Source organism: Takifugu flavidus, chromosome 20 (genome assembly GCF_003711565.1).
Source record: "Takifugu flavidus isolate HTHZ2018 chromosome 20, ASM371156v2, whole genome shotgun sequence".
Lineage (NCBI taxonomy): Eukaryota > Metazoa > Chordata > Actinopteri > Tetraodontiformes > Tetraodontidae > Takifugu > Takifugu flavidus.
This window is the reverse complement of record NC_079539.1, coordinates 8,982,132-8,994,907: the sequence shown is the minus strand read 5'-3', so window position 1 is coordinate 8,994,907 and position 12,776 is coordinate 8,982,132. Positions and strand designations below refer to the sequence as shown.

The window sequence follows — 12,776 nt, the reverse complement described above, 5'->3', positions numbered from 1 at the left end:
CTGTTGCATCTTGAATAAATCCTTTAATGGTGGAATGGAGCCCTTTATGTCCACAGCGAGATGATATGTTATCTGGCTATTAAACCTTCAAATGATACGCTGGAGAAAATGACTAAACATGCAGCGTGAGCACTTACAAAGTCATCGAAAATATGATCAGTATAATAAAATCGATCCTTGAAACAGCCAGTAACTGTCTGTTGATTTTATGGCCATTCAGGGTGGAATAAACTGGACACAGAAGTATAAACCGTTCTGTCTCTGGGGGCTCCAGATTCATTAAATAGCCAAAGTGGCTGCATTCCATCAGTAACGTCTTATCTTCGGTGTGTTACAACACGTTATCTTCTATACACATCATTGAGCATTTTACTTTCGGGCAAGCTCGATTTTGCAAAATAAAAACACGCAGGGGAAAAACTTTAGGGTGTAAGTTTCTCAGTAATTGTGAGTTTAAGGCACAACTTTTCATGCAACTAATTACGAGCGTGAACAAACAGTTTCAGTGTTCTATAGTGTCACTGAAGTCCCAGAGGACTGCCTACTCATAATATTTCCATATCCAATAGTGCTGCAACAGTTGAATAACTAATTTTCCCAAAAGGACACCCCCCCCCCCCTTTTGTGTTATTATAATACTAAAAATGGACCATAGTTTCCATACAGTTATTGCAGATCCTGAATCCTACTTATGTTGCAAGCAGCCATCTATAGCATCATGATGCAGCTGGTGTACATTGCCGAGCACAATATGTGTTAAAATGTGTTAAAAAGGGCGTCGAATGCTATAAAATTTCTATAAACGACAGTCTGTTTACCACAGTCTGAAAACGGCGGGAACGCGGCTGATTGTGGGCAGATTTCCCTCCTACTTTATAAAAATGGCCAGACAAACCGGCGCTATTATGGAAACGTCTGCAGATATTCACCGTGCTCCTGCTCAAACACCAGATGCATTCATGAGCGCCGCGCTGCTTCTTCATCTCTCAAAATAGGGCCTTTATCTCAGTCCAAATGTGTGCTTATTTGGATTTAAGCGGACTTGAGGGGATGGGTAAATGGGACTTTATCCTCAACGGTATGTGCTGTACCTTCTCTCTTCATGCCCATGGCTAAACACTTCTGGTAGCGGCAGTACTGGCAGCGGTTCCTCTGGCGCTTGTCAATGACACAGTCCTTGTTGTCACGGCAGGTGTATGTAAGGTCTTTGCGCACCGTTCTTTTGAAGAAGCCTTTACAGCCCTCGCAGCTGTATACCCCGTAGTGTTTACCTGAGGGGAGCGCAGAAAGTTTATTAGTCCCGTTTCCATTCTGCTCTCTTAAGAATTCAACCATAAACTGTTTGCTAACTAGCAGGCACAGTAATTAAGCACCCCAGTGACCAACACAGATACCACATAATTATCATGGAGCGTTCGCTGCGGCTTTGATTACAGGTTTTTTTCAGGTTACATCATGAACCTTTACAGTTTGGGATTACAGGCATCACATTAACAGCAAGGACAAACTAACATCTAAGGAGGCAAATTAGCGATTACGGAGTTTGGGCGTGCTGAAGTGACTGGGGAAGAAAAGAGAGAGCCAGTGCTTGTATGCCACGACAGCACTGTTCATCTGTTGTTTAGGAAAGATGAGTTGGGTTCTTCTTTTTTCCCCCCCTGCATTTCTGTTGACGGCCAGACCACCAGAGAAGCCTCTGAATGCAGTTTATGAAGTGTGGCTTATTTTTAAACACTGCTTTGATTCTCCTCCTTTTGGGTCCATGCAGCGAGGATGAGTCAGTTTACTGCTAACAATAAAGAATGTCACACATCTGAGCAGGCGGAACATCTGTCAGGATTACAGGAATATTGAGCATACAGCCTGAGATTAGAAAAAGGGAGTCAGGATTTTAGCATTTAGAAGCTATGAGGGTTTTACCTTTTTAAAAAATAGAGAATAAATGTGCTTATGCTATTGATATGTTACAATTTTAAACACAGGAAAAGGAACAGTCCTGGTCCATGTCTGGTTCAATCAGAGAGAGATTCTCTATTATTATTATTATATTATTATTATTATTAGTAGTAGTAGTAGTAGTAGTATTTCCTGAGACTGTACAATCTTCTGGGTTTTGTTTCTCCCCTATTCATGTATGAGTGCTGCCTCTTACACACTTTTTCCCTGATCTACATTTCAACTTGTTGTCCCTCCTTGAGGATTCACTGCTGCAGTATGTAAGCCAGAAACTCTGTGTGGAACTATTCTGTGATGATCTGTGGAGGTTTCTGTGTGGTCAAAGCCCTTAAGAGGCCAGAACTGTGGAGCAAGATGTTGGCCAGCTCTGCTCTCCTTTTTATTCCGTAATAACTGGGTCTTGATATTATTATTTGTACCTTTTCCCCACTACTCTTACCAAAATTAGAGATTGAAATCCCCAGAAGTCCTTGGTCAGGCTAAGACTCATATGAAATGTTGTAACGCTATTCTTGAACAGAATAAATCCTGAACTAAAGAGGCAATTATTAGCTTGAAGGTTCACTCACCTGAGGACCGGTCACCACAGATGGTGCAGATGTGTTTGCTGAGTGACAGTGACGTGCCTGAGGGCTGCGCGGGCACCTTCATCACGCCATTGATGCCCAACGGTGGCTTAATGTCCTCAGTGCTGCTGACTGAGTTCATTGGCGAGTTCAGCTGGAACATCGAAACACAAACACACACGTCGACAGGTCACAAAACAGCCCCGATCTCATAACAGGCAGCATCATACACCCCATTACACAAGGTATTCCCCATTGTTCAGCTGGTTTGGGATAGTTAACTGATGACAGTTGTCTATAATTGGCCGTGGAGACAGGAGGTTCGGATAAAAACATGAGCAGTACAAATAAATCTGAGCGGGGTGACATCATGGCCGATTGTCCTAAACAATTTGGAGAATTCGGGAAGTGAGAAGATTATTATGACATTTGATGGTCAACACATGTGGACACAGACCTTCCCACAGACGTTTTTTTTTGCCATTACCCTTTGCTCACATAATCCCCCACCACTCCTTGTTTTAAATATAAACCAGGCACAGCAGGATCCCAGGATGCCCCAGGAAAACTTTTATTAATGCTTTCAACAAGCCCTGCTGGCTCCTGAACGTCCTGCACTGCCACCGCACAATTTAACAATATAGTAGAATAAAGACGCACTATTTGTTTGAGCAGCGGTGAAACTGCTGGAGTCTGACTTTATTTTCTGATCCCACCCTTACTGGATTTTTTTTTTCTCAATAAGTCTCAAAGGAACTTATTTCATTCTTAAAAAAAATAAGAGTCAAGCCAGGAGAGAGTAATTATTTTAATAACTTCTACCATGCTGCTTCCAGTTGAGATAAATTTTCAGGGCAGGGTAGGAATTATCCTTCAACACTAATTATGCAGGATGGGAAGGTAGCTAACTTTAGCACCATTATTCTCTAAAGAAAATAATTGGACAAACAAGTTCTGCTCTGTTTGTCTAGGCTAACGCTAACGTTATACAAAGGGAGAGACGGTTAATGTTTAAAGAACCCAGAGGTAGGGTAGGAGTCTCGACTGTGAACGCAGCCATATAAAGCGTGTCTGTAGGAATTAAGAGTCCGAATGCTTATGAAGTAGCCACCAAACTGCCGTGCGTCACGTATAGACACCAATAGGTGACTCCAAACATCGACATGTAATTTAATGATCTATTTTAAGACACTAAGTAGCTACCGTATTAACTGACTCATTCACAAACTCATTACTAACTAATGTTTTAATTGTGTATAAATAATGATACTTTATTTCATTTAAACATAAAAGCAAAGTAGTTAAGTTTTTATTTTACTTTCCAGGCAGAATGACTATAAAATTTAATTTATCATTGCAGAAAGATGTGCTTGTATGGATGGAATGTAGGCAAATGGTAAATATTTTAATAATAGTGGTTTAATCTGCAGAAATAACACACGCTGACAGTCAGGCCTGTGCAGAAATCACAATCCAATAATATAACTCCATAGCATAGGTCTATATGTACCATTAGCATGTCATGCTTGCTAACAGAGGGATTTGAAACTAAATGATAAATGCGATCTAATTCTTTTAGGACTTCCTGCTCCAGATAGTCAAATTAAACCAGCTTTTATTAAACAACCATAGGCCCAATTCTGGACATTAGCTGTCGAATTTTCTCCACTTCTAAACTTTCAAAGCAATGTATATCTTTACAAGTGAGATGTACAGTATCCTTTAAACCACCCTGAAGCACATGAGCCTTGGGCTGATCCACGAGGATCGAAAAGTTGCTTCAATGTTGACCACTGACAAGCGAAGCCGTGTGAAAATTACATCCAAAACAAATAAACCACACAGGCTCCTCATGACACGTCACATGACATCCTACCATCCTGCGCCTAACGTGGATATTGACATTTCACTTGAATACGTCTCTCAAAGGAAACCACATCAACTAAAATAAAAGGTTTTCCTTCATAATAATCACATAGAAACATAAGAGCAGGTGAACAAACATCACTGGGTGAGTACCTTCTGATACTGACTGCATTTTAAGACCGTCTCCGAGACACAAAACGGTAACCCAACGGCATCATTTGCTCGGAAGCGCGCGACCATGTTCCATGAGCGCCACTCGCAAACACCTGCACGGATCACATGAGGTCTTACCTCAGGTAAACGCCAGAGTCGAGCCTTCTTCCCGAAGTGAAGTGCATCACTAACAGAGCTGTCATGCTGATACTGACTCTGTCTGTCTGTCTGTCTGTCTGACGGGTTAAAAAAAGAACTACTCTACTCACAGTCTATTTGTAGTGAACCTGCAACTCTGTCTCAGTAACACTGTTCCCCATAGAATGGTGGGCAGGCTGGAGGGGGCAGTGTTTTCTTCACTTCTGCCCATGGCGATGAAGGCCAGGTGGGGGGATTAGAGTGGCTCTGGACTGATTCTGGAAATAGAATACATGCACCCTCCTCTACAACACACATGTGACCCTTCACTGGGAGGTATGCCAGCAGTGTGCATGGTCAAATCATCTTGGGAAACCCCGTAACACCTCCCAACACACACTCCTAAGACACTGTGTCTCTGTTTGCTCCAGACTTTTACAGTCCAAGTGAAACAAATGAGCGGAATTTAACATCAAGGACCGGAAATGTAGGACGCAACATTCCCCGCAGTGCTATGTACGACGAGGGCTCCAAATGCTCCGGTTGAATAACACTATTTAATGCGCTGCAGGTGTTACATAACATGTTGTGGAGGACATTCAATTGGTACATCAGTGGGAGGAGTCTCTGTCTGCTTAAGGGTGTCAGATTCTACACAGAATTGATAGATGCGATTATGTCTCGGGTGCAACACACTGGCCGCAGTATAATACCACAAAACGTTGAACACATGGGAAAGGGAAGACGCGGGGAGGAGGGTGAGAACTGGAAAATACATAAAATACTATATGGAGAATTAAAACATTAATGTTCAGTAAATATGCACTAAATGTGGTCTTTTATTGCAAGAAAGGATCATTTTGTCAGCCAAGCAGGTTCTGTAAACTATTAGTATGCTATGACAGCACACGTGGTGGTGAAGGAAGAAGAAAGGAGTCGTCCCATGTGTGGAGGAAAGCGAAAAGGAAAGAAAAGTGGAGACAGCGGCGGCCTCCACTTAAGACGGGCTTATTTCGATTCAGAGTTGGAGCAGAGACTTTGCTCATAAAGACACTTCAAAAGGAGACATCAAATCCTTGTGTGCCACTCCACAATTCACAAACCTCATGTGGAACCTCAATTGCTTTTCAGTTCAAGGGCACCTTTTCCAACACTGAAAGTACTCTTTCTGCTCTTACTGCTTTCAAAACACCCTTAAATAATTCCCTGTAAAGTTTTCCATTATGGAGCTACACAAGATGGCCAGGAAAGGAACCTGCAGTTCATTTCTGAAGCTTCATCTTGGTTATGCTTAAAATGTCCTCAAGGGAAACAAAATATGTGAGGATGGGATACAAATGTTGTGTTGACAGGAGACAACACCTAACCAGCTGCCTCCCAAGAGGTGAGGACAGAGATCAGGTCATGATGTAACCCAAAGATAACCTCAAGGGTTCACCTTTCACCTCTGACACCTTGTGACACTCATTTCCTTCTCAAAGCAAACTTATCTAAGTGCTCCCACATAGCATGGGAGGCATGAGTAAGACCATTCTTCCTATTCTCAGGGTTAGGGTTGGTGGGAGCCTTATCATCCAAAGACAGCATCATCTGAAGATGGGCATCAGGTTTCCCATAGGGTTGCTGTTAAAGGGTCAGCCCCTCTCTGGCCCTTTAGGCTATATTCGCCACAAATCTCCTTTGGGGATCAATTATGGCACCGTTGAATGTTTGAGCGTCACCTGTTTGCATGCATATGCTCAGAAACCAACGACCAGCAGACACGTCTCTGCGAGCATGCGCACAGCACGCATCACGGGCCCGACTGCAGCTCTGTTATTGGCGGATGAACTTAGGGGTCAACTGAAGGTCCTGCCCTGCTAGTGGAAATTTAAAGTCAGCAGCAGGGTAAGGAAACGGGAAGGAAAAACAGCCTGCAGTCCCTGTAACACGTGTTGACATGTGCCTGAAAGGGATCCATGGAATTTTGTGGACAGCAAGCTTAACCTATATTTACATGGTGGTGAATCATCAAGATGCACCACTGATTTTAATGAAACCAAAGCATATGATGACAAATACTATCAAAACTGAATGATTCCTGAAAGGATTGTCTTCTTTGAGCTCTGTGCGCAATGCTGGGGGTGCAGATTTCTCTGATCTAATTAGAAACGTCCCCCAAACTATAACAAATTACTCAAAACCGATGCATAAGGACTTTTGCTTATGTCAAAAACTAAAAATGTCTGAGTTCTTACGGCTCAATAATGAGCAGCTCTTGTGAAAAAGTTTGTCTCTGGCTGGCAGGTTGTGAGCTTGAGCTCAAATCTGGAGGTAATACTCTGTGTAGGCCTTTAAAAGTCACAGTAATTTGGACAGTCAAAGCAAATCTTAAATGCAGTGGGGGAAAAAAAATCTTTTATTTGATGTCCATGAACAAGCAGCTTCATTTGCTCCCCATGTTAGCTTTGCTACGCCAAAGAAAAGAAATACTAAAGTGAGAAATACTGAGGTCCCGGTGCGGTTCATTCCATTCAGGTTACAGTCCTGGCAAAGCTCTTACGCTGATTCAACTGATGCTATTTAAAATGAAACTTTAAAACTGCAGCATTTGTTTGAATAATAGCAGTTCTGTGCCAATGTCAAAAGGCAGAATTCAATTGATTGATTGAACAGTTTCAAAATATCCCATACATTATCAGATTAATCAGCCTTCCGTAAACACCCAGAGATTATAAATTCACGAACAGATATTTCATTTAGTCCATTTAATGCTTCCATTGTGCAGATTTAAAGCAGCAACCCAGATTTATGCCCTTTATTAGCGTCTTAAATAACGCTGATCAGAAAGTAAATGAATAAATCACTTATTCAGTTTCTTAGTTAAACCACAGAGGCGTTACAAACTGTGTTTTATTGTAAAACAGACTCATTATCGCTGTCAGTGGGCTCTAAACACTCTTTCTGCTTCGGCCCAGCAGACTGAATTCAGCAGAAACGGGCATTACAGTAGACAGCTCAGTGGTTTCCAACACTTACTCCCTGCTGTGCTACAACTGAAAAAAGGATCATCACAAGCACTGCTGGCACTGTGTGTGTGTGTGTGTGTGTGCGTGTCTGCGTATGTGTGTGTGCTCAGATCCTGCAGTGAAGAAAAAGATATTTAGTCTTTCAGTGGCATTAAAGACTTACAGCAGTGAACTGACTGAGCTCAGCCTGGCAGATATTTCACTGTCTCTTTGTGAACTGTGTACTTTTGGCTTGGTGAAGGGATGTGATGAACAGACGGCAGTTTGAAGGAGCGTCACTGCTCCTTTGGTAAATGCTGCTACCAGAAGCCATTATAACCCCAGAATCACTCTTCCCTGGTCAGGGGGGAGGCTCTGTGCAAAAGTAAACATCCATCGTTACCTGTCAGTCACTGCAATGATGTGTTTACAGTAGGTGGTCTTTAAAACTCCGAAAGCTGGAGCTCACGTGAAGTAGACCAAATCAAAAAGGGCAACTTGTGACAGACGGTCGTAACATAACACCGCCGCCTTCTCCTCCTTATCATTACGATAATATACATTGTTGCAACGACCTAAGAGGAAGAGATGAATGCAGCTGCTGCATTTGAGGGCCATTACAGGTCCAGGGAGCCCTGCTCAAATCCCCAAATCCCATTAATACAACACTGCACAAACAAATGAAAATGAGAAGATCTGATTTAGGCGTGCACATAACAATGTAAAAAATAACCTCAATACAAATAAATCATTTATTATATATTATTTGACTTCGCATTAGGGTTTAACTGATTGCATCTCAAGATCTCGTTGTTAATGAAAGCAATTACTGTGTTCATTTCTGCAATTACTCTTTCCATTTCCAAACAGTATTATCAGCCTTTGGGTATTCCACGGTTTCCATATTCCTGTGGTTTATCACCGCAGAACTCATTACAATCACGGTAGATCATTTAACATTCTCAGCCATCGTTGTAACAGGACAACCATCAAGTAATTCATTCTGGAGTAGATCCATTAACATCAACATATTTGTCATGGATGCCATAATGTGACACGTGGACGCCCACAGATGTGTTTCTTACAGTTGTTCAGAACTCACGGCAGCCATATATCACTCTCTAACCACCACTGGAATCTGTTCATTTTTATGTTGTCATTCAAGTGTCATAGCAGTTTCTGTTGCCTTTTATTTAGCGATGGTCAACTTTAAGACTTGGAGCTCAACACAGCAGAATTTATAGCACATGGCTGCTGCAATATAATGGCAATAAAAAAGAAGAAGAAGAACACACCCACATCTGTTTCTGTTAAACCGATTCAACAATAGACGATGGATGACATCAGCTTCCCTCCTACATCAACCTTGCCTTACCATTACCTAAATTAAATGTTGGTGCCCCACGCAGGCATGCCGAGTGTACGTGTCTGTCCACAGACAGTGTTGAGTTGCTGTAAATCACACTGCCAGAGGCATTTTGAACCACAACCTTTGCAGTCGGCATTAGGGGGCTGCTCTCTGAAACTTAAACCTAATGTTGGAGTTTCTACCCATCAGCTCCTGTGTGGCCCCACACAAGTCAGAACACACACAAGCCGAAGACATTAGTGGTCTTTGAGAACAATGGTGAAGGTCCCCCCAAAAAATGTTTGGGAGTGTGTGAGCGTTAACCACTGTTCAAGTTGCATTTCTGCATAAATAGGCATTAGCATGAGTAAGCACACTTTTACTTACTTTTTTCTTGGCAGAATAAATAAAGGCTTTCCAAAGAAGACATGAAAAACATGGTTAATATCAGCAGAAGCAAATTGACATGGGAAAACTCTCAATATGCTAAAATTGTTCAGCAAGGGGAAAAAAAAAAACTCAGAAATACACCATCTCCCTAAGTAGTTCAACTTTTACAGGAAAAGGGAAGAGTGTTCTGAGGACCTAGAGAAGCACAGGTAAATTAATTCTGCACATTAGTTACACTTCCCTGAACTACCAGTGCTGAGGGGGAAAAATGTCTCTAAAACAGCTTCTAATTGGTACCTGGAGACTGCTCTTGCTACAAAAAACTTGTTTCCCCCATCCATTTAAGACTTGATTGACATTAGAGGGCCTTAACTGCCCTCATGGGACCCTACACACAACCCCTTTGTGTAGCCATTAGAGCCATGCAGCCATGATGTCATGCAGAGTAACTACAGCAGGCTCCATCACAGACCACAGCAGCGGAATGGACCATTATAGCTCCTATTCATGGAAGGAGCTACGGTCTACTCCACTCATTTTCAGCCAAGCCGTGTCTCTCTGCTTCTCTTTAGTGTTATGCATCAGTCTCCTAGTGACCCACGCCTAAGCACTGTGCCCTGAACTGGCACATGACATCACTCCGCAGCACATTTAGAGCTGATCATGCCTGTCTCATATCTTGCAAAGCATTTACACCTTTTTCACACTCGTGGTTCCCTCCACAAACAGTAAATATTGACATAAAAGGCAGGGCAAACTGAGGGAATGGTGTTGTTTTAGGTTTAAGGGAGAATGCACTGCAAGAGTGCCGAAACAAGTGAGGTAGAAAATGAAGTTGCAAAGGGGAAAAAGGGGCATTGACAGTTGACATAAAATGCAACAGCCAACAAAGTCCAGCCAATCCAAACTGCAAGTGTAAAATGTATTTCAACCCTCTGTACGATCCATTCCAGATGCTTGCAGTCTTGTGTGAATCTGAACCCTTTGTGGGAACTCTCTCTCTCTCTGCGTCTCTCTCTCTCTCTCTCTCTCTCACACACACACACACAGAGACACACACTCACAGATTATAATGGGCATGGTTGTCTGTCATCATCCCATGACTACATACAGTATCTAAGGAGGTGTCCTTCCACACAACAGCAGAAAAGAAGAGGCCAGCCTCAGTAAAAAACAAAGTGTGCATTTTGAATTGGAGGCCACAAATGTGACACAACTGCACAACTGTGTTTGATGACAGAGCGTGTGTGGCCCTTATTAAAGATGTTTTTTGATCTTTAACGTCTACATATAATCCACAAGGGAAAAAGACAGAAGTCTTTTTTTGACTGCTATTTTCCCATGCGGGGGTCATGTGGAGGGTGCTGGAGCCTATCCCATCTGCATGTGGGCAAGCACAGGGTACACCGGCTCATCGCAGGGCCCTATGTGAGCATTTGGGGGTTGGGTACCTTGGCAGTGCTCTAAGGTTGCCCTCTTACCTCCCCCTGCTAGCAGCACACCTTCCATATTGTGTCCGCTCCTGGGCCTTGAACCAAGAACCCTCCGTTTCTCAGACCAGTCCCCTACAGTGAGATGACCGCCACAAAGACAGAACTATGTTGCAGCAAAACACACGCAACCACAGTAAAAGGATGCTCAGGACACAGGAAAGGGCTTAATAATTATGATGGAGGAACTGGCTGATGATAAAGGAGTCTGTGTCTTCACATGTGGGTTTTCCTTTTCAGGGAATGTCTGATTCAAAGCAGGAGAATTTCAATGATCCCTTTCTTGTTTAATCTCATTGTCACATGCCTGTCGGACTTTTTTTTTTAAAGACATGCTCACTGTTTTACATGGCATGAGATTAAAGAACAACTTACTTTGCATCATTTGCAAACTGTGTGTTAAGGTGTGTCTGCAGTTAGCACCGGCCCTGGGGTGTTCAAGTAAGTCAGAGCGTGGGGAGGAGCTGTGACCTTGTTCCAGCTGACTGCTCGTGAATACAGCCGAGCCTCATGAGCAAGTGGCGCACGCTGTCTGACTCAAATCATGTCTAATTAGAAGCACTCTGCCCTGCAACCACAGAGCTCCGCCACCATCTTTAACCTCTCACATCAGACTGCCAGTCCCCACCCTTCCTAAGCAGTCAAATGCTGTCAAGGGTGTTAGCCATGCAAACGTTTATGGTTAATGGCTGAAATCCTCAAATCCATGCTTTAGGTTTCAGTCTGATGTTAAGCTGTGCAGCATTTGAAATGCTGTTTAATGTGGTGCACAATACAAGCTTTTCCACCCAATGATTTAATGACATGTAAGGCAAGATGTTTTTTTTATATATAATTTGATGTGGGGAGTGTCAATTCAATTCCTACTAACTTAAAACTTGTTTTGCTCATTTGTAAAACAGACTTTATATTTATCAATAGAATACACAGACATATATATTAAAATGGAAGTTATGTATATAAAAGGATGAATGTCGGCTGCTGGAGACATATTTTATTCACGCCCGACACAATGAAAACTAAATAAAGGTGGCAATGGTCATGTACTATTACTCCTGGATACACTTAGGTATAAAATTGCCACCTGAAACAGCTGTATTACCTTCGCTATTACCTGCTGAACAGCTGTTCAGGACGGACCCGAGAAGCAGAAGAGATAAGTAAACGGGTTCCTTTAAACGAGACAGCCTGAGACAGGCGTTTGCTTCTTAAACAACCAACCTGCATACAAAGTGTGGCACTGTGGGACACAGACAGCAGCACAGATAAAAGAGCTGGAATTATAAGGCAGGGGAGAATCAGAAGGAGAAGGATGGGGAGGAGGGTTGGGGGCTTTCTAGCAATGAAAGATACTAGCCGCTTTCTGAAGCTGCCCTTAATCCACTCTTAACTCCATTACATTTGGGACACTTCTGCGATAAGCCCAACAACAGTGAGGAGAGTCCATCCCAGACAGCATCGCAGCGCCACCCTGCTTCGACACGATGATGAACAAACACAAAAAGGGCAGCGGCTGCATTCTGGGCAGGAAACAATTTCAATTTTAGATATGTTTTCCTCTGAAAAGTGGGCCACTGCCAGCTTTGATGTCTTAATTGTGTGTGAAATTTACACCATTGAAATTGAGGCTTATTGGTGGAACAAAAGCCTCGGCGACAGAGAGGAAATGGAGATGGTGGAAAAGACACAACGAATTAAAGATGTGGATGAAGAGAGTGCCACTGTGATTCAGATACAGGCGGAAAAATGACAGAGCCCAAGACGGGTGGGATCTCAGCAGAACAAGTCTTGATTAACCGCTGTATGGGGTCATGACCTTCTATCTGTATTGCCTGGCTTAAGACTTCTGCGAGTGTGTGTGGTGTAAGCGTTGTAATTTGCA

General features: G+C 42.8%; 1 protein-coding gene across 2 annotated transcripts in view; it reads right to left on the bottom strand.

Annotated features, from left to right (window-relative positions):
- rxraa (retinoid X receptor, alpha a) overlaps window positions 1–12,776 on the bottom strand; it is a 72,707-nt gene that overhangs the window by 14,227 nt on the left and 45,704 nt on the right. For both annotated transcript variants that reach the window (XM_057018082.1, XM_057018083.1), the window contains exons 4-5: window positions 2,526–2,676; window positions 1,092–1,271 (exon numbers count right to left, since the gene is read on the bottom strand). In XM_057018082.1, coding sequence (XP_056874062.1) covers window positions 1,092–1,271; window positions 2,526–2,676 — 331 coding nt within the window. The remainder of the gene's footprint in view (window positions 1–1,091; window positions 1,272–2,525; window positions 2,677–12,776) is intronic.